This window comes from Lithobates pipiens, unplaced genomic scaffold (genome assembly GCF_037356315.1).
Source record: "Lithobates pipiens isolate NorthernLeopardFrog02 unplaced genomic scaffold, aLitPip1_a1.2 Scaffold_13, whole genome shotgun sequence".
NCBI classification, from domain to species: domain Eukaryota; kingdom Metazoa; phylum Chordata; class Amphibia; order Anura; family Ranidae; genus Lithobates; species Lithobates pipiens.
Window position 1 is genome coordinate 242935390 of NW_027507718.1, and position 23280 is coordinate 242958669.

Below are 23280 nucleotides of genomic sequence, written 5' to 3' on the forward strand. Positions count from 1 at the left end.
GTCCACGTGTTATCCTAATAAGTCAAAAATAAATGGAAAATGGCTTTTGCAGACAATGGTTTCTGTGAGCCAAAGTAAGACATCAGTTTGTTAGCATAGCAACTCTAAGGAATGGTTTATTTAGCATATGAGAAGAAACTCTTTGGCATACCTTGCCATGAATCTTGCCAGCCAGATATTAGTGCTCGGAGTGGGAAGATGACCATGATACAGCGGCTTCTTCCAAACTAAAGCCTCCAAGGTTCATTTGGTTCAACCTTTGGAACTGGTAAAGAAAAATGACATATTGTAGTAGCCACAGATAGACAAGTTACATAACATCTGAGAAATGTGTTACTAATAAAATAAAGAAAATGATAGAAACAGATGACTTTATTATTTCAATGAAGCCTTAGTCATACATTGGGACTACTTTACCTGAAAGAAACTTTGAGAGCAAGCTGGGCAAAACATGTATACTGACACTCAATTGAAATGCAACAAATAGTCTCTATGGCTAAGGTAATTGTTAGGAATATGGGACCTGCCGTGATTGAGTTCTTTTTCTTTTTTAAGGTGTAATAAAGGCATATAAGCTACTCACCCATGCTTCTCTTAGTGAGTCACTTACCCATAATAAGTGGAGGTCAAGAGTCGTGACTACACTGTCTGCATAATTATTTGGTTTGGTATGCTAAGCTGCGTAAAAGGGAATTTTTAATTTATATTAAAATAAAGCAGGTATACAGATGTAAGCTCCACAACATGTACATTTATATGTAAGTTGAAGTGGCAGCTTTTGGATTTGCAAGCACAGTACAATGTTAGTCTCTGCTCTAATTCAACCTAAAGGTGTTCTATCGGATTGAGGTCAGGACTCTGCACAGGCCAGGCAAGTTCTTTCACCCCAAACTTGTTCATTGATGTCTTGATGGACTTTGCTTTGTGCACTGGCCCAAATCATTTGCTGGAGGGGGGATTATGGTGTGGGGTTGTTTTTCAGGGGTTGGGCTTGGCCTCTAAGTTCCAGTGAAGGGAACTCTTAAAGAGGAAGTAAACCCTGATGGGTTTACTTCCTCTTTCATTCCCTGCAAAGGCAAAGCATAATGGACTACTATGCATTGCATAGTAGCCCATTATGTGTCACTTACCTGACACAGGAGCCAGCGATGTCACCGCTGTCCCCGCATTCATCTTTTCGGTGGGGTCTCGCAGCTCCGCTGTCATTCGGCGGAGCCGCGATGACGTCACTCCCGCGCATGCGCACGGGAGCCGACACGCGCGGCAGCTCCATTGTTGGAAATGCCGCGCTCAGTGCGCCTGCGCGCCGCTGTCTACGGCGCATGCGCCGTAGACAGCGGTGCCTGTCTTCGGGCAAATATCTCCTAAACCGTATAGGTTTAGGAGATATTTCTTGGACCTACAGGTAAGCCTTAATATAGGCTTACCTGTAGGTCAAAGTGGTTTGTAAGGGTTTACAACCACTTTAAGGCTCATTTTGAACAATTTCATGCTCCCAACTAACTATACACACACATTTTATTTACATTATGTATATAACGCTGCTATATTACACACAGGTCCATTCACATCAGTATATCTAATGTTGTTTTCCCCGTTTTTAGGCTGGAATGATACGCACAACTGAAGATGAATTTTTCATTGAACCTCTTGAAAAAGGTAAACAAAAGGATGAGGAAGATGGCAGAATACATGTAATATATAAAAGATCAACTGCAAAGAAAATTTTACCTGAAGACATCCCAAACAGATCAGGTCAGTCAAAATGTACACTGTAGGTCTATATGCGATGCATGAAAAATACATTTTAATTTTCTTTATTACTTCTTTTTTAACTATTCTTTTGATTGTAGTATGAGCTGGTAAACATGGTTTAGATTTAATTACTGAAGAAAATATAGGTTGGTATAAAGCATAATGTTATTTAATCGATAAGTACAGTAGGTAGGTGTGTTTAGTACCAAAGTCTGTCTATATCAGTGCCTTCCTCACTTTTGACACTGTTTGCAAGCTATGCTCCAGGGAAAAAAGCTAAAAGATATTCAGTTGAAATATACACTCTTACTTTCCAAATTATTTTTAATTCTGTTGAATTATGTTTGTGGTTCATGCACCTCTGTTAGACAGAACAGCAAAAGGGATGACACAATTTTCTCTAATTAGGGCGTATATCAAGTCGCATATGTGAAACTTCACATAAGCCACATCCACACTTCAAGGTGGAGAAGGGTGCCTTCATACTTTGCCATCTCTCTGACAGACATAGAGGCAAATACCATATCTTGTTAATAAATGCAAAATGCATGAAACTGTAAACCTAAAACTTTTACTATTTCATCTAATTACCCTAGACCAGCCATTCTCAACCTTTTCAACACAGAGGAATCCTTGAAATAGTTCTCTGGTCTCGGGGGAACCTCTGCAAAAAATTAGAAATCCACAACTCACGATACAATAGTGTGATGGTCAGTGGGAAGAATGGTCCTTACACTTGTGGTCATTGGGAAGAATTACCTCCTTACAGATAGCTAAAAACATCAATGGTGAGAGGCAGAAATTGCCCAATGCTGCAGGAACCCCTAGCAACCTTTGGAGGAACCCTGGTTGAGAATTACTGCCCTAGACCTAAAATATGTGGGACAATATCAAATGTATAGTGTAAAAGGGTTCCAATGTATACTTGTTCATCAAAATGATGCACACATATGTTAGTTTAACCACTTGCCGCCCGCCCTATAGGCAATTGATGGCGGCAAAGTGGTTTCATAATCCTGACCGGACGTCATATGACGTGATCAGGATTATGAGCCGCTGCGCGCCCCCGGGGGCGCGCATCGCGGCGATCGTTGTTGCGGGGTGTCAGTCTGACACCCGGCAACTACGATCTCGGTAAAGAGTCTCCGACGGAGACTCTTTACCACGTGATCAGCCGTGCCCAATCACGGCTGATCACAGTGTAAATGGGAAGAGCCGGTGATCGGCTTTCCCTCACTCGCGTCTGTCAGACGCGAGTAGAGGAGAGCCGATCGGCTGCTCCTCTGACAGGGGGGGTCTGTGCTGATCGATTATCAGCACAGCCCCCCCGAGGATGCCCACACTGGACCACCAGGGACGCCACCAGACCACCAGGGAAAAGGTAATCCTCCCTAGACCACCAGGGATGCCAGTCAGCACAATGGGTGCCAATCAGTGCCCATAATGGATGCCAATCAGTGCCCACAATGGGCATCACTGATTGGCATGCATTATTGTTTGGCACTGATTGGCATCCATTACTATAGTATAACACCAATGCCGCCTATGAGTGCCCACCTGTGCTGCCTATGAGTGCCCACCTGTGCCGCCTATGAGTGCCTACCTGTGCCGCCTATCAGTGCCCACCTGTGCCGCCTATCAGTGCCCACCTGTGCTGCCTATCCATGCCCATCCATGCCCATCTGCCGCCTATCCATGCCCATCTGTGCCGCCTATCCATGCCCATCTGTGCCGCCCATCTGTGCCGCCCATCCGTGCCGCCCATCCGTGCCAGCTATCAGTGCCAATTTGTGCCACCTATCAGTGTCCGTCCGTGTCGCCCATCCGTTTCGCCCATCAGTGCCGCCTATCAGTGCCACTTCATTGGTGCCACATTGGTGCCCATCAGTGCCGCCTTATCAGTGCCCATCAGTGTAGCCCCATCAGTGCCCATCAGTGAAGGAGAAAACGTACTTATTTACAAAGTTTTGAAACTGAAACAAAAAAAAAACATTTTTTTTTTCCAAAATTTTCTGTATTTTTTTATTTGTAGCGCAAAAAATAAAAACCGTAGAGGTGATCAAATACCACCAAAAGAAAGCTCTATTTGTGGGAAAAAAATTATAAAAATTTCATTCGGCTACAGTGTAGCATGACCGCGCAATTGTCATTCAAAGTGCGACAGCGCTGAAAGATCAAAATTGGTCTGGGCAGGAAGGTGTTTAAGTGCCCTGTATTGAAGTGGTTAATGTTTTGTTTTTAATTTTATTATCATTAGTTGCTTAAAGTATATTTCTACTTTAGGAGCCAAATCAGGATAACACCTACTTTATACAGTGCCTTGATAAAGTATTCATACCCCTTGAAATTTTCCATATTTTGTCGTGTTACAACCAAAAAAGTAAATGTATTTGAATGGGATTTTATGTGATAGACCAACACAAAGTGGCACATAATTGGAAGGAAAATTATAAATGTTTTTCAATTTTTTTTACAAATAAATATCTGAAAAGTGTGTCATGCATTTGTATTCAGCCCCCTTTACTCTGATACCCCTAATTAATATCTATTGGAACCAATTGCCTTCAGAAGTCACCTAATAAGTAAATAGGGTCCACCTGTATGTAATTTAATCTCAGTATAAATACAGCTGCTCTGTGAAGCCCTCAGAAGTTTGTCAGAGAACCTTAGTGAACAAACAGCATCATGAAAGCCAAGGAACACACCAGACAGGTCAGGGATAAATTTGTGGAGAAGTTTAAAGCAGGGTTAGGTTATAAAATAATATCCCAAGCTTTGAACATCTCAGGGAGCACTGTTCAATCCATCATCCGAAAATGGAGAGTATGGCACAACTGCAAACCTACCAAGGCATGGCCGTCCACCTAAACTGAGAAGGTGGGCAAGGAGAGATTAATCAGAGCAGCAGCCAAGATGGTAACTTGGTAACATGGTAACTCTGGAAGAGCTGCAGAGATCCACAGCTCAGTTGAGAGAATCTGTCCACAGAACAACTATTAGTTGTGCACTCCACAAATCTGGCCTTTATGTAAGAGTGGCAATAAGAAAGCCATTGTTGAAAGAAAGCCATAAGAAGTCCTGTTTGCAGTTTGCAAGAAGCCATGTGAGGGACACAGCAAACATGTGGAAGAAGGTGCTCTGATCAGAGGATGAAATTCCGACAGAAAAAGTCAGATAGAGCCCACACACGATTGGATTTTCCAACAACATAATCCAATCTGACTTTTTCCGTCTGAATTTCCAATTGTGTGTATGGGGCATTAGAGTCTGCAAAAGACTTGAGACTGGGGTGGAGGTTCACTTTCCAGCAGGACAATGACCATAAACATACAGCCAGAGCTACAATGGAATTATTTAGATCAAAGCATATTCATGTGTTAGAATTGCCCAGTCAAAGTCCAAACCTAAATCCAATTGAGAATCTGTGGCAAGACTTGAAAATTGCTGTTCACATATGCTCTCCATCCAATCTGATGGAGCTTGAGCTATTTGAACTAAAAAGAATGGGCAAAGATGTCACTCTCTAGATGTGCAAAGCTGGTAGAGACATACCCAAAAAGACTTGCAGCTGTAATTGCAGCGAAAGGTGGTTCTACAAAGTATTAACGCAGTGGGGCTGAATACAAATGCACGCCACACTTTTCGCATATTTATTTGTAAAAAATGTTGAAAACCATTTATAATTTTCCTTCCACTTCACAATTATGTGCCACTTTGTGTGGGTCTATCACAAAAAAAAAAAAAACAATAAAATACATTTACATTTTTGGCTGTGACAAAATGTGGAAAATTTCAAGAGGTATGAATACTTTCTTAAGACAGTGTTGCGCTGTTAATCCATGCTCATATATAGCATGCACTAAAGTCCATCAATAAAAATATAGTAAAACAGAAAGCTATATATCCAAAATTCCAATTAAGAGTCCATATGGTGAACTTAAAAGAAGTGTCAATCCTATTTCAATCGGCGCAGACACCTGGTGCCCTCCACAGGATAATTATCGTAAATATATCCACTTACCATATACTAAGAACTACTAAGGTCTATAATCACTTCATTGAGCATTTACCCCTCATTACAGGTATAACCACTTTAGCTATCCAGCCAACTTGATTGGATTCCAGAGAGATATCCCTCACAGTGATTATCTTTCAAAGGAACTCTGGAATCCAACCAGTCAGCAAATCACATTGAATAAGAAGATAGATTCATTGCACAACATTCATTATTAAACGTTCTACTTACAACAGAGCGAACAAAATAGGCTTATATGCGAACAAAATAGGCTTATATGGGAACTGTTTGTCTGACACTCTCCATGGGTGTAGCAACATCACAGAAGAAGTCCCATTGGACGAAACGTAGGTCAGGCTAGGCACAGAGCAGCAGTGATGTGGGTACACCCGTGGAGGGTGCCGGACGAACAAATGTTTCCATATAAGCCTATTTTATTTGATTTGTTTTAAGTAGGACTTTTAATAAACTTGTGTGTGCCTTTTAAACAAATGTTGCTCAATGAGTCTATCTTCCTCTTCCATGTGATTTGCTGAATGGTCGGACTCTGGAATTTCTTTGAAAGATAATCACTGTGAGGGATATCTCTCTGGAATCCAATTTGGCTAGATAGCTAAAGTGGTTATACCTGTAGTGAGGAGTGAATGCTCACTGAAGTGCAGTGCGTATAGACCTTGGTAGTTCTTAGTATCTGGTAAGCAGATATATTCACCATACTTATCCTGTGGGGAGCACCGGGTGTCTGCACCGATTGAAATTGGATTGACACTTCTTTTAATTTAAACATATGGACTCTCAGTTGGAATTTTGGCTATATATTTTTATTTTTTATTACATTTTAATAGATGGATTTTAGTGCATGTTATATATATATAATGAGCATGGATTTACAGCGCAACACTTTGATTTTTTTATTTTCTGTTATGATGTGTACATATGTGTGTGCTGCTGCTTTTCACTTGTTTTCTTACTTGTTTTATTTACTTGGAATCATCATTTATTTACACATAGCGCATTTTTTTTCTTTTACACTGTATATTTGTTGCATGCTCCATTCACATAGCATAACTTAAAAAAAATAAAAAAAACTTGTGTGAAAGGGGCCTAAAGCTGAACTAAAATATTATTTATGTGCCCACCTCCTCTGAGTGTTATGTTGGTCTATGAATAAATGTTGATAAAAAATATTAATAAAAGCAAGATAATTTAAAAAAGGAACTTATATGGTGAATTCTATCATCATGTGTGATGACCAGATACTGTTATCAGAATATATGGTGACTGTGGTATTTTAAAATTGTTTAGTTATTGTTGTGGAGCTATACAGATTCACATAGACTACTTATCTTTGCACATGCCCATTGGCCTTCCACTGCTTTACCAAATAATGCAGCTTATTTAAATAGCAGGCTAAAGATCACTGACGATATATAAAGTAATTGCCATTCCACTTTCTGTTGCACTCTTGCCTAATGACACCAGTATGGTATATATCTCTGATTGCTAGAATAAACATCCTACTGGCTTTATTGTTATCGGTGACAAATTCTTTCCGATCTTTTTTTAAATGTACTAAAAACAAAACTGTACTTAGGCATTTGATATGAAACTTCTGGCTAAAAGTACCTTAGTCTGAATGGACATTTAATAATTACCTCTTAACAATGTAAAGGGCACTAAACGAGTCTTTATCGTGCTTGCATTAAACAAGAATGCTTGTTTATATGATGGGGTTGTCATGACGCTGGGTGGCAGTGTCTTTGTCACAGGTGGGAAACACGCACAAGTGAAGGATGATTGGAGTGTTGCTCCTGGTTGCTTGGGAATGCATATCTTGGAGCTGGACCTGACACAATAGAACATCTAATGAGCCCCTTCTGTCTAGGAGATTTAAACTAATGGTGATCTGAAAAGAAATTTGAAGGCTTTATATTTTTGACAGTCATGGAGAGGTCTGGTCATTTAGTGAATGGAATAAATAACACTACATTATCAGTTGCTAGCTCATTTTTACCCGTAGTTTTAATTAAATTAAAAACAAAAAAGAAAAAAAATATATATATATGCACAAAATACATATGTTATTAAACAAATTACATAATTTAAAGTGGATCACCTAGAAAGAAATTCTATTATGCAAAACATATTAACTTGTAAATCTCATATCTTTTGATTCAGGTTCTTACACAGTAAAGTAAATAGATACCAACCCTGTGAACCCCACATAATGCACTTTGATACCCCAACTACAGAAAAAAAAATTGCAGGCTGTGCCCAAGGTCACCCTATTTAGACTAAGTTTAAGGAAAACCTTGAACGAAATACCAGGACTTCCATTGCTTTCCCCCCCGAAACTGGCTGCTAGTCTAAACTAATGGCTTGAATATTTTTTGACCCCCCAGCCCCCCCCCCCCCCCCCCTGGAGGTGCGTCATCAAGCCACTTTGGACTCACAAGAGGTGTCATTACTTTAGTGATGATCTCTGCAGTATTCAGAACTAGCCACTGCTGGAGAAAGAAGAAGAAGAGGAACTGTGATGCCACATAACTGGACTTAAGACCTCAAGATACAGGGTGGATATACAGATAAAATGAATGGGGGTGGGGGTTGCCACGCCTAGAGTTTAATTTAATCAGTTAGGCTGGGTAGGGGTGAGACTGAAATAAGTAGATTTTCCAACACTCCAGTTCTACATTATATGATTTATAACATACCCAGAATTTGAAGTAGACCCACAGCTGCTCTGTATTGCTAACATCAAGATTAGCACAGTCTTTATTCACTTTAAAGACCTAGCTGAGGTCAATGTTCCTGTGCTTTAGGTCATACGACCCACAACTGAAGAATTGTAGATCCTACTAATTAAATGGCAGGTACATTCATTTTCATAGCCCTTTTCAGTCCTTTTTGGCAGTTATCTAATTGAATAAAGTAGATCAAAGATTTTATTAACTTTAAAGTGAAAAAAGTGAATATTCATTACAGATTACCATTACTAAAAGCAGCAAAGCATAATTTACTAATGTTTAAAGGGTCTTATTTGCTCTTTATCATGACCTCTGCAGTTTGGTGAACTTTGAGTTGACTTCCAATAACCTTAGAACAACAGTATATTATTAAATGTGCCATGTATAACACTATTACCATCACAGACAACTGAATAAATACAATACTCGGGTGACCAGAAAAGGCAGAATGACTAAACTAATGGAAATGGTCAAATATTAAACAAAGGCTAAGCCGAAGGCTTTGTCCTTCTTCTGTATTAAAACATCACATCTAAATGTGTAGGCAAGTCACCCATTTCCCATTTCCACAGAACTGGGACAAATGGAAAGACAAGTGATCACTCTTTTGCTCCAAGAGCCTGGCTAGACAATGGTTTTTATTGAATGGCTTGTAAGTGGCTCTGATGGCCATTTGAAGTTTTCAAAAGAATCCTCACTGTGGTGGCTGGTCCCGTTCCTTTTTTTTTCTTCCCAGCCTTTTGCTGCTAGTCTTGTTTAAGTGTCATTCACGCAGAGGTCACGTCAGTATGAATATCTTTTTATTATGACGAGACCTGCCCATTCTGCACCTCTTTCCTGTGGGAAATTGGCTTCATGAAAAATGGACTGATTAGCCAATTTGATGTAAATGATAAGTGTTGTCAAAAGTGAACTATCTAGTAAGCTAAAGTCTGGATGGCTGACATAGTTTATTGTACTTTGACTTTGAAATTCATCAATGCTGTTTACATTGCCTTTTTATATAAGCCTTGATAATTAAACCTTTGGTATCCTGCATGGTGTTTTCATATATTTACTTGGTTTACATTAAAAACAATATTTTTACTTTTTAGGTCTCATGCACACTAGACGTTAACATAATGTTATAAAAATGTCAGTAGCTTTACAGTGAGTTTTTCAACTTTTTTCAACGTTTTTGCAATAGTATTTGTTAGCATTTTACCGTTTTCTTTTTTCAATGGATCAAAACCATTAAACACTGGTGAGCAACATTTTTTAGCAACTATCGATGTTTATCAGCATTTGTCAGCGTTAAAGCGTTTTTACAGCTGAAAAACGTTTCTCAGAACCCACTAGTTTTGCGTTTACTTTACTGCCCAAAAACACCACTGCCCAAAACTGCTGATAACAGCCTATGTGTGCATGGACACATAGGATAACATGATGGAGAGTTTAATGACTGTAGAAAAAAATGTCTACAGCCAAAAACCGCTGCTGTAAAAACATCAACAAATGTCTAGTGTGCATGAGGCCTGCGGCGGCGTGCTCGTGGTGGCAGGGCGGCATTAAAGATTGGACATACCAGTACGCCAATATGCCTGTCCGTGCCATTGTGCCGACGTACATCGGCATGCACTGGTCGGGAACTGGTTAAAGCATGAGTATTAGAACCCATGGCCATGCACCTGTGTATGCGTGGCAAGCTCCCCAAAACATTGCACAGCAGAGACCAACACAACACAGAGCCAGGGCCGTTTTTTTGACTGGGCACATTGGGCAGTTGCCTGGAGGCCCCACTTGCCTGGAGGGCCCCCTCCCAGGGCCGATCCTCAGTGCTGCAATGTGCTGCAAATGACTGACTGCACTGCACTGGTTGCTCACTTGCTAGAATCGCCTCCACGGCTAGTGAACAAGCTCCACCCACCTCTGCCATGTTCTTCAGACAGGCAGCATGGCTCAGAGGGAGCGGAGCTAAACTTTCGGCCCTGAGATTGATAGCTGCCTTGCTGTGACTCACTACATCAGGCCAGCAGCCTCAAGTAAGTCTGTCTAACTGTAAGATTTAAGTAAGTTCAAGTTGTGCCCATCAAACACAGCCACTGTGCCCATCAAAAGCTGCCACTGTGCCCATCAAACACAGCCACCGTGCCCATTAAAAGCTGCCACTGTGCCCATCAAACACAGCCACTGTGCCCATCAAAAGCTGCCACTGTGCCCATCAAACACAGCCACTGTTCCCATCAAAGCTGTCACTGTGCCCATCAAAAGCTGCCACTGTGCCCATCAAACACAGCCCCTCTGCCCATCAAAAACAGCCACTGTGCCCATCAAACACTGCCACTGTGCCCATTAAAAGCTGCCACTGGGCCCATAAAACACAGCCACGGTGCCCATCAAAAGCTGCCACTGTGCCCATCAAACACAGCCACTGTGTTCAACAAACGCTGCAACTGTGCTCATCAAACACAGCCACTGTGCCCATCAAACACAGCCACTGTGCCCATCAAACACAGCCACTGTGTTCAACAAACGCTGCAACTGTGCTCATCAAACATAGCCACTGTGTCCATCAAAAGCTGCCACTGTGCCCATCAAACACAGCCACTGTGCCATCAAACACAGCCACTGTGCCCATCAAAATTTGCCACTGTGCCCATCAAACGCAGCCACTGTGCCCATCAAACACAGGCACTGTGCCCATCAAAAGCTGCCACTGTGCCCATCAAACACAGCCACGGTGTCCATCAAATGCTGCCATTGTGCACATCAAACACAGCCACTGTGCCCATCAAAGCTGCCACTGTGCCCATCAAAGCTGCCACTGTGCCCATCAAAGCTGCCACTGTGCCCATCAAACAGAGCCACTGTGCCATCAAACGCTGCCACTGTGCCATCAAACGCTGCCACTGTGCCCATCAAACGGTGCCACTGTGCCCATCAAAGCTGCCACTGTGCCCATAAAACACAGCCACTGCAGGGGCGGCCTGTCCATAGCCACTGCAGGGGCGACGCCCCTCCCCCCTCCAGGCAGTAAAAAAAAAAAAAAAAATATATATATATATATATATATATATATATATATATATATTTTTTTTTAAAGCTGGCCCTTTAAAAAAAAAGGTCCTTATGTGCACTGTGTTCAGACATTGGACACAGTCCGATGCCGGACACAGTGCCGTAGTATAGAGATGATGTCCCTTCCTGTTTTCTCTCTCCAATTGCGCCCAGGAGAGAGGAACCAGGAAGTAAGGGAGGATGGACCTCTCCACAGGAGACATCACTGGAGAGGACAACACACTGCAAGGTAAGTAAGGGGGGGGTTTGATGTGAAGCTGCTGCAACTTGGTGGGACACATGCTGCTGCAACTTGGTGACACATGCTGCTGTAACTTGGTGGGACACATGCTGCTGCAATTTGGTGACACATGCTGCTGCAACTTGGTGATACATGCTGCTGCAACTTGGTGGGGCACATGCTGCTGCAACTTGGTGGGATACATGATGCTGCAACTTGGTGACACATGCTGCTGCAACTTGGTGACACATGCTGCTGCAAGTTGGTGGGACACATGCTGCTGCAAGTTGGTGGGACAGATGCTGCTGCAATTTGGTGGAATGCATGCTGCTGCAACTTGGTGGGATGCATGCTTCTGCAATTTATGGTGGCACATGCTGCTGCAATTTGATGGGACACATGCTGCTGCAACATGGTGGGACGCATGCTGCTGCAATTTGGCTGTGACACATGCTGCTGCAATTTGGCTGTGACACATGCTGCTGCAACTTGGTGGGACACATGCTGCTGCGATTTGGTGGGATGCATGCTGCTGCAATTGGTGGTGACACATGCTGCTGCAATTTGATGGTGACACATGCTGCTGCAATTTGGTGGGACGCATACTGCTGTAATTTGGTGGTGGCACATGCTGCTGCAATTGATGGTGACACATGCTACTGCAATTAATGGTGACACAGGCTGCTACAGTTTGGTGGGACATAGGCTGCATTTGGTGGAACACAGGCTGCATGTAAGGAGGGACTCCTCTGGGGGCACCTGATGTAAGGGCAGACTCCCCTGGGGACACCTTATGGCATCTGGTGGCAGGCGACGTGGCTAGAGACACGCACAGGGCTCCCACTGATTCTGCATTATGGTGAGTTGAATGATTTCATTTTATATTACAATGTTATAATATAAATAATGCGCTTCAATCATCCTGACACCATAACAACCATGGTGCCGGGATGATTGAAGTGCTAACACCAGGTGTTTGAAATATAATTATCTGCTGTTAAACTTTCTAGAATACACATATTTCTATTGTTGTGTAGGATCTGGGCCTGCTGTCCCTCCATGCCTCTCTCCCTCTCTCTCCATCCCTCGTTCATCTCAGACACTAAACACTAAACTAAACACCATAGAGCCACGCCCACTATTTCGCTGAAACCACGCCCATTTGCCAAGTGGGAGGGGTCAAAAGGGAAGGGCGGGGTCTGGCACCCCCATCCTAAAACTTCACCAGCCGCCACTGAGCCACTATGCCATAAAACGCAGCCACTGTGCCATTAAAAGCTGCCACTGTGCCCATCAAAAGCTGCCACTGTGCCCATCAAACACAGCCACTGTTCCCATCAAAAGCTACCACTGTGCCCATCAAACACAGCCACTGTGCCCATCAAAGCTGCCACTCTGCCCATAAAACACATCCACTGTGCCCATCAAAAGCTTCCACTGTGCCCATCAAACGCAGTCACTGTGCCATCAAACGCTGCCACTGTGCCCATCAAACAGTGACTGTGCATTTCAGTAAAGGGGAGGAGTCAGTAAGATGGCCACGCCCATGCGGGGGTGCCAGAAATATTTCTGCACCCAGGCGCCTGTGACCCTAGGATTGTCCCTGGCCCCACCTGCCCAGCATCTCCAGCCAAGCATCATTCAGATGTCACAAAGTTCGCTGCCGCATTGTGCCAGTGCTGTGTGGTGTGGCTCCCTCACAGAGACAGAGTGCCACCGCCCGATCAAACCCAATATCAGTCAGCGACTCAGCGGCGGGCAGTGTGAGTCAGCTGTCACTGTGAAGAACAGAGCCGATGCTTTCTGTGTAGTTCCAGCTCTTCACAGGCGGAGTGATATGAAATGCACTCCTCCTGTGACAGATACAGGAAGCATCGGCTCTATTCTCTACTGCAGCTGCATGCTTCCTGTCACACTTCCGCGTCTCAGAGGAGCCAGGCAGCAGTACACACGCCAGCATTATTAATACCCACCAACACCAGCAGTACCCACACCAACATTAATACCCACCAGCACTAGCAGTACCTACGGCAGCATTAATACCCACCAGCCAGCACCAGCAGCACCAGAGTGTGAGCGTGTACATTTATATATATTTATTTCGTTTTTTTTAGTTGTATGATTTAGTGGTGAAAGTTATTAGTGCCCAAGCCCCCCCCCAAGTTTTGACTGTAATATCTTATGTGTCCCCCTTATACATCAATCTTAGAGTTGCCACTAGTTAAAGGAAGTGTAAGAAAGGTGAGGAAAAATAAACTTTATTACTTGTTGGTGAAAATAACCTTTAGAGCAGAAATGAAATGTAATGTTTTGAGTTGAGCACAGAAGAGGAAAAAGGCTGCAGAGGAGAAAGAGAAAATGTGAAAACTTCCACAACTAACATCTTGGCTCAATCCAGGTGTAATGCCAGCCAGTAGTTCTGCTCCTTCAGGTGTAGCATCCACATCTACATGTGCTCAAATTCCAGCAGAAATACCAATGGTATCATTACCTGTTCCTACTTCTAGGGAAAATCCACAAGAGGAAATGCCCATATCTGTATCAGTAAGGGAGTTTGCAACCCAAGACACAAATCCGGGGCTATGGGATATTAGCAATACTAATACAGTGGATTACTGGATTCGTAGTGGGCCGACAGCATGCCAGAATCATGACAGCGACCTTTTAAACTCAAGCAGAGTGTATAAAGGAACTGGAAGAGAAAATACACAGACAAGGTATTTGTCAAAGTATGTGTTTAAATGTGAATTGCGGAGTAGCGAGTGTGTAAAGCATGAATGGCTACTCTTTGCATGTTGCCTGTTTTCCAAGACAGATTCTCCCTTTGCTACATCAGGATTCAATGACTGGAAACACAGTAATGTTATTGGTGAAAATGAAAATGGAGAAGAACATCGCAAGTGCATGACGGCATATTTGATTCGCCATAAAGAAACTGGAAATGTTGATACACTATCACTTCAACAACTTCGCGTAGAGCAGGAGTACTGGCATAAAGTGTTGACACGAGTGGTTTCTGCAATTCGCTTTCTTGCCTCCAGAGGTCTGGCATTTCGTGGAGAAAATAATTGGTTCTGCTAAAAATGGAAACTATTTAGATATTCTTGAGCTGTTAAGTGAATTTGACCCTTTTTTGGGAGAACATCTCAAATTGTATGGGAATCCCGGAAAGGGGAACCCATCATATTTATCTGCCTCTATTTTTGATGAATTCATTGAAATAATGGGACAACATGTTCTTCCTGCTATTCTCGAAGAAATAAAAGAATCAAAATATTATTCAATAAGTGTGGATTACACTCCAGACATCTCGCACACCGATCAACTGACATTTACTGTCCGGTACATTTGAGGATGTGAGCCCGTGGAACGTTTTCTTAAGTTCTTCCCCATCTTTTCTCATGGAGCAAATAATCTAGCCGATACTGTTGTGGGATTCCTTAATGAGAAAAAAATTCCACTATCCAACTGCCGTGGTCAGTCATATGACAATGGCTCAAATATGTCTGGATGCTATACTGGAATGCAAGCAGGGATTCTTCAGTTGGATGAGTTTGCCCGCCATGTATGTCCCCTGTGCTGGACACAGCCTGATCCTGGTGGGAGTAAAAGCAGCAGATTGTTATCTACAGACTGACTTTGTTCAGCGTCTTTATTCATTTTTCTCTGCCTCCACACATCAATGGAATGTTCTTGCATCATCTCGTGGAAAAAACATTGTGGTCAAGTGTCTGTCTGACACAAGATGGTCGGCACATTTTGATGCTGTTCATGCTTTACATGAGGGTTTTGAGATTTTAAATGCACTAGATTCAGTATCAGCTGAACCTGAACAGGAAGTAAACACAAGGCGAGAGGCAGAAGGATTGAGTGACAAAATGGAAAACCTGGAAACGATCTTCCTCACAATTCTTTGGAATGACATTCTTGAAAGAGTCAGCAAAACAAGCAAGGTCCTGCAATCAGAGGATGTGAACATACTTGTTGCCATGAACCTTCTTGAGTCTCTAAAAATGTATCTTCAGGATACTAGAGACAGATTTAGTGCATATGAATTGAAAGGCAGGAGAAGGTGTCCAGATTCAGATTATAAGGAAAAACAGAAACAAAAGCGAAGTGATTGGCTTACTAGATACGACTGATCAGAAGAAGAGGTACTTCTTAGTAAAAGTGAAAAGTTTAAGGTGGAAACATTCCTTCCTTTTCTGGACTTTCTAATTCCTGCACTGACAAAACGTGCAGAAGCTTATTCATTATTAGAAATATGTTTTCATTCTTCTGTGAATTAAAAATAATTAGTTCTGATGAGCTAAACAAATCTGGCTAATGTTTATCACAAAGATCTTGATTATGGTGACCTACTAAATGAATATGAGCATCTCTAGCACTACATGATTCTTGACCAAAATCGCGAGACTCTCCCTGCATTGTACAGCAAAATTATTTCAGACAACTTGAAATCAGTTTTTCCGAATGTGGAAATTGCACTCAGAGTGTTCATGTGCATGATGGTGACCAACTGTGCAGGAGAGCGTTCGTTCTCAAGATGGAAACTGATAAAAAATGAGCTTCGCAGCACAATGGGGCAGCAGCGTTTGAACTGGCTTTCACTCATGTGTATAGAAAATGACAGCCAATTATAAAGGAATTCTCTACAAACTATCGCAAATTTAATAAATAATTTGTGCTTTTGTACTGTCCCATTTCAATCTGTAGTTTCTTGTTTTTCAATTTCTTGATTTTCAAGCTTGTGTTATATTGTTCAAACGTTGTGTTAATGTTTAAATACAGATTTTGCTGGAAGTACCAATAAATATAGCCTTATTGATAATTTACATTTTTATTCTCGTGCGTGATTGTGTAGACAGGGCCCCAGTGCACTGTATTGCCCAGGGGCATATAATGCTCTAAAGATGGCCCTGCACAGAGCACCACAATGCATAAACAATGTGTTTATAAGTGTTCCATTGCCATACATCAGCAGGCCATTCATAATGAATGGACTGTGTTAACACAATGCACATTACTGTGGGTGCATTAATGCACCGCAATGGAACGCTTAAATGAATGAACCCTAAATGATATCCAGGCAGAAAAATGCATTTAAATTAGGATGGAATATGAATAAGATTAAGATTCAATGTGTAATTTTATTTAAGGTACTGTATATCCAAAGCTAAACTTATTTAGTTAGAGCAGGGAAGGTTTAGAATCCCTGTCAAGGTTTTAGTGCTGATTGTGTCCCATCTGCAGAGATGACCCTTTTCTATTTATCCTGGTGACAAATGCCACTGTGACAGAGGGAAATCTCAACTGTTTCATTTGTCACCAGAACAGGAGGTAATGAGAAATTGCATAGGGACACCTATTCCTTTAACATTTGTCGAAAGAGGCGCCTGCTCCTTATTTTAGAGATATTTCCTTTCATTTATTTTTGTGTTCGAAAAATATCTCTGCAACATAGTCCATCAAGGTTGGACTTGATGGACTTGTGTCTTTTTTCAACGTCACGTACTATGTAACTATGATAGACTCTGATTGAATTTTTGATGATATGCTGCTCTTTCCAAAACTAAACAAAAAATGTGGGCTCTAGATTTACTTTACAATTGTAAAAACTCAGTGACTCTCTTTCCTCTGCTGTCCTTTGTGTTTCTGGCTCTCGGAAATATCTATATTGATTTTTTTTTCAGCCCCAGAGTGGTATTAAGACCCCTTTCACTCTGAGGGAGCTTTCAGTCGCTTTAGCGCTAGAAATAGCAACTGTAAAGTGCCTGAAAACTGCCTCCCATACCACCCGAGTGCTTTCACGCGGGGGCGGTGTGCTAGAAAAAGTTCTGCAAGCAGCATCTTTGGGGTGGTTTGGGAGCGCTGTATACAATGCTCCCAAAATGCCCCCGTCTATTGAAATGAATGGGCAGAGCCTTCTTTGGGATTAAATCTAATTTTGACTGTGGTTGGAGGAAGAAAGGGACATGCTTATGTGTGAAATGATACCTACAAAATGTAAAACTTAACGAGGATAACCAGACGCATGGGGGGGATTTACTAAGGATAGAACATGCAAAACCTGGCACAACTGTGCAAAGCTAGTGGCCGCTAGTGGCCGGAAAGCAGTAAAGCACCGCTAAAATGAGCGGCACTTTACTGCTAACGCACAGTCTGAAAGGGGTCTTAGACTACATTCACACCTTGGCTTTTTGAATCGCGGGCAGATTAGCCGTGATTCTGCCCATGATTTCAAAACACTGAGGTGTGAATGACAAATTGCAGAACACACGTTTGAGATGCCATTCATTTTAATGGCACCTAAAATCACGGTGCTGTTCTGCCGCTATTGTCACATGATAAATAGCGCTGCTGTCACAGAAACCTGCATCGCATGAAGCTTGTCACCCAAAAAAGTTCAGGAGCCACTTTTGAGCAACAAGCTTCACGCAATGCGGGCTGCTGTGGCTGGAGCACAATTTATCGTGACAGATCCTTGCTGAGATTTTAGGTTCCCTCTCAAATGTGCATTCTGCGATTCATCATTCACACCTCTGTGCTTTGAAATCACAGGCAGAACCACGGCAAATCTGCCTGCCATTCAAAACGCTGAGGTGTGAATGCAGACTTACTGAATTGAAGCACTCAGAATCTGGTGCGGCTGTGCACGGTAGCCAATCAGCTTCTAACTTCAGTTTGTTCAATGAAGCTTTGGCAATAAAACCTGGAAGCTGATTGGTTTCTTTGCACAGATGTGCCAGGTTTTGCATGTTCTATCCTTAGTAAATCCCCCCCATGCGTCTGGTTATCCTCGTTAAGTTTTACATTTTGTAGGTATCATTTCACACATAAGCATGTCCCTTTCTTCCTCCAACCACAGTCAAAATTAGATTAAATTATATTTGGATGGATGTCCAATTTACAATTTATCATTCAGTTCTGTTTTGAAAATATCAATATTTCTTTGTCGGGTATTGTACCATTATGAGGCACTCTTGTTAAATTCTATTTAAAAAAATACATGCGTCAGAAGGAATGCAGCCTGCCAATGCTTTTATTAGAATAATAGAAAATGTTTGGCATAGTCTAGAGAGCACTGACTCCTCCACAAAGCCTGTGCTGGACTAAGCAGTAGCATGCATGTGATTGCCATAATACTATACACATGGATTTTTATGAAGCGGCCATATTAGAGCATATTTTCTTACTCTTGGGTTTTTTATCCTAATGCAAAATTTTTGATTTTCATCAACTGTCTCAAAAGGAAACCTTTATTTTTTTAAATATTATTACCCTCTCACACCATTTTGTTCCAGTTATATAACTACAATAATAATAAGGTTTCATGTATAGATTTCAGTTTTTGTTACATTGCATACCTTTCTCTTGCGTTCTTCTTTTTGCAATGGAAGGATCATGATTAACAGTAATAAACTTGAATTTTTGGAAAGTTCCTAGTTTATATGAAATTGAAGCCCTCAGTCCAGCACCGATTAGCAGCACCCGTTTTCTCCCCTCAGCATTTAAAATTGTATGTTCAGGTAAAACTATACTTTTTACATTTTGGATTGAGCTTGAGTATAGTAGCGGTTCTTAACTTTTCTCACTCTATCCAATACGTCAAAAGGTTTCACCAATAATTCACCTGCAGGCCTGCTGCTATGACTGCTAGTAAATACTAGCCTGAGCTGCAAACTACAGCAAACAAAACAGAGTTGATGCCTAACAAGATTTAGAAGGAAGAAGCCCTTCCATGTCCATATTTATCACTTTGTTCAGTACAAATCTGCGATTGAAGATCTTATAGCTTATTACATCTTACAACTTGTTACATCTATTTATATTTTTGTTGAATGAATTAATAAAAAGGCAAATCTTCGATGTGCAAGTATATCACCATTATCCCTAGTCAGTGCTTTTTTTCAGTGGGAACGTGGGGGAGCGCAGTTCCGGCACTTCCAAGCACTGAATGCATATAATTGCAAAAAGTGCTGGGTTGTGCTACAGTGTCTATTGATTCTTGCTGCTGGGGGAATCTATTTTTGCTCAAGGTATTATATTTTTGTGGGGGATGGGAGCATTGTTGCTGGGGAGGTCTATTGTTGCGGCTGGGGGATATATTATCTCTGGAAGGGATCTATTTTTGCAGGGGGGTCTATTGTTGCTGAGGAGGTCTGTTGTTTCTGGTAGGGGAGCTATTGTTGCTGGGGTTGGTCTTATGTTGCTGGGGGGCTCAGTTGTTGCTGAAAGGGATTTACTGTTCAGGGAGCAGTATATTGTAGCTGGCTTCTGGAGGGTCTATTGATGGTGTCTGTGGGGAGATCTGTTGTTGCTGCTGGGGATCTATTGTTGCTGGGGTGTATTTTGTTGCAGGTGGTCCATTGTCGCTGGGGAGTATATTGTTGTTGGCTGCAGGGGATCTATTTTACTGCTTTTATTGTTACCATTAATAAGTTCCATACAAATTACTTAGTACCACAAATGTTACTTGGTTCTGTGTTCTCTAAATGGAGCAGTACTAGGAGGTGGGTAGGGGTGGAATCAAGGAACATTGCTCAGAGGTACGTAGGGGCGGAAGCAAGGGGTAACTCCAAAAGGGGAAGTTCCTGCACCTATTCTCTGAGAAAAAAAAGCCCTGTCCGTAGTACATGTTTGAATGAAGATCTAATGTTTGCCTGTTAAAATATGTTGACAAAGTAAACAATTACCATGGATGTAGTACTTTTTCACATAACTGTATCTTTTGCTGTACCTGGGAAAATATATGTTTCAATTATATGGGCATTGAGCAACAATACTTGGAAAATACTTTGTCAATGAATACCACTATACTTTACATATGGATCCTGTGCTGTGGCGCAATTTTCTGGTCAGATTTCTGTCAATGCTGCTAGATCCTCACAATTGAAAGAATTAAGCAGAGTGTTTATCTTTTGTATATGCTCCTCACATCTGCTTTGCAGGTGGACATGGAATTGACGACAGTTTATAGCTATTACAGTGGCATGCTAGATGTAAGACATGTGGCTGAATCCTGTTAGTCACAGACAGAACAACTGTGCCGTCAATGCAGCATCATTATACACCAATTGGGTATTTTGTTTATAATCCATCATTTCCCAAGCCATCAGATTTTATACAATCTGGTCCCATGAAATTTATATTCAGTGAGAAACATGTTTGCTCTTTGTGATCTTAAAGTATATTTAAATATTGAATGTATTTATCTGCTAGACTGCCACTGAAGGATCATGTGTTACCACAGTTTTGAGTTTCTACAATTTTCTAGATTAGTCCTCGTCTTTAGTGCCAAATCTGTTTACATAGTAGCCTCTGTATCTACTATGAGATCCAAATGAGAAAGGAACATGGTGCAGGGTTCTCCCTCGATTTTCAGCTGTTACCAACTGGAAATGTACAGACCTTAAAGTGGATGTGAACCTTCTCCTATATACAGTGAAGTGACAGCCTCAGATGATACACAGAGATGAAACACATCTCCGTACATAAGTTTTAGCCCTTGTACACACGGTCGGAAATTCCGATGGACAATGTCCGATAGGACCGCGTTGTCAGATAATCCGACAGTGTGTGGGCTCCATCAGACTGTTTCTGTCGGAGTATCCGACAGACCAAGTTTTCCAGCTGGGCTATAAAATTTTCCGACAACATGATCCGATCGGACTTTGTCCGATCATGTGTAGAGAATTCCAATCGGACAAAGTGCTACGCATGCTCAGATCAAATTCCTAGACCAAAGCTATTGGCTACTAGCCTGAACATAGTCCCGTCCTAACGAAATAACGCCATCACGTTAAGTACGATCGGATTTTCTGACAACTTTGTCTGACTGTGTGTATGCAACAGTTTTGGACAAAATCCGACGGATTTGGTTGTCGGAATGTCCAACCGTGTGTACAAGGGCTTACATGTATATCGGCTGTCTTCAACTTTCTACACTTTTTAGAAAGGGCACATCTTGTTAGAATTTCTTCTTCTTCTTGTTTCAGCAGTGGGTGGGGAGTCTGGGCATACACTGTGTGAGAGCTGATTGGAGGAAAGGCACATCCCCCCCTCCACATAGGCAGAGGAAGGAAGGAAGGTGCAGAGCTGTACTGTGAATAGACAAGCTCTCTGCTTATCTTTGTAGCAAAAAAAAAGTGAGTACACCCCTCATGTTTTTGTAAATATTTTATTACATCTTTTAATGTGACAGCACTGAAGAAATTATGCTTTGCTACAATGTAAAGTAGTAAGTGCACAGCTTGTTTAACAGTGTACATTTGCTGTCCCCTTAAAATAACTCAGCACACAGCCATTAATGTCTAAATGACTGGCAACAAAAGTGAGTACACCCCTAAGTGAAAACTTCCAAATTTGCCCAATTAGCCATTTTCCCTCCCAGTGTCATGTGACTCGTTAGTGTTACAAGGTCTCAGGTGTTAATGGGGAGCATGTGTGTTAAATTTGGTGTTATTGCTGTCACTCTCTCATACTGGTCACTGGAAGTTCAACATGGCATCTCATGGCAAAGAACTCTCTGAGGATCTGAAAAAAATAATTGTTGCTCTACATAAAAATTGCCTAGCCTATAAGAAGATTGCCAAGACCCTGAAACTGACTAAATTTTTTGTACCCTTACAGCTCATTGAAACAATGCTTCATTCCTCCTTAAAGAAATTAAATAAAAGCCTGAATGCTTTTAGTATGCCGAAATGTTAAAAGGGTAAATTATTGCTTACTCTATGAAGAGATTCTAAAATGATCTGGAACCAATCCTTAGAAAAGATTATAAATAATTGGATATTATTACATTTTTCAGGGTACTTCTTACAAAAAACATTTCTAGATATTGTCTATGACACAGCACATCTTTAACTTAAAGCTCAGATCCAATTATGTCAAGCAGTGGTACTGAAGGTCCAGGGGGAAAATAACTAGCTAAGTTTTGGTCAAAGTACAATTGAGGTACCTCTCAGACACACATAACAAAATGACTGGCAGGCAATTTCAAATAACTTTTAGGACAGATGGAGATAGAGAAGGAGGAAATGTGGGTGTCTTCTTTATACAAGGAGCATTTTAGGCCAAAGGAAGGGATGGGCTCACTATAAGTGATAGTGCAAGAGACTGAAAGTACTGGATTAAGGACTGGACCTTTATCTGTTTTCCATCAGAGGAGTGTTGGCAATGATAAAGTACCACTAAAGAAGATCATAAAGGATCATTCCACTAAGTATGAAGAGAAAGAGCAGAGATTGGCATGCCTCAGATGCCAACAGAGTGGAGGATTTGCAACGGCAGAGTGAGTTTCAACTTTAGATGGGGCTGTTGTCTGGAGCTAGTTTGAGGCATTGAGATGTCATGTCTCATTGTGGATTTTCTTTTAAATTTTAAGTCATTTGAGTCTTAGGTAGTGATGAGAGCAGTAACAGCATGATGGATTGAATATAGACATAAGTCAAATGTGGCAGAGAGGCAGCATGGATTAGAGGCTG

General features: G+C 41.7%; 1 protein-coding gene across 2 annotated transcripts in view; it reads left to right on the plus strand.

Annotated features, from left to right (window-relative positions):
- The window catches only part of ADAMTS3 (ADAM metallopeptidase with thrombospondin type 1 motif 3), a 268741-nt gene that overhangs the window by 102116 nt on the left and 143345 nt on the right, over positions 1-23280 (plus strand). For both annotated transcript variants that reach the window (XM_077476441.1, XM_077476442.1), the window contains exon 4: positions 1605-1755. In XM_077476441.1, coding sequence (XP_077332567.1) covers positions 1605-1755 — 151 coding nt within the window. The remainder of the gene's footprint in view (positions 1-1604; positions 1756-23280) is intronic.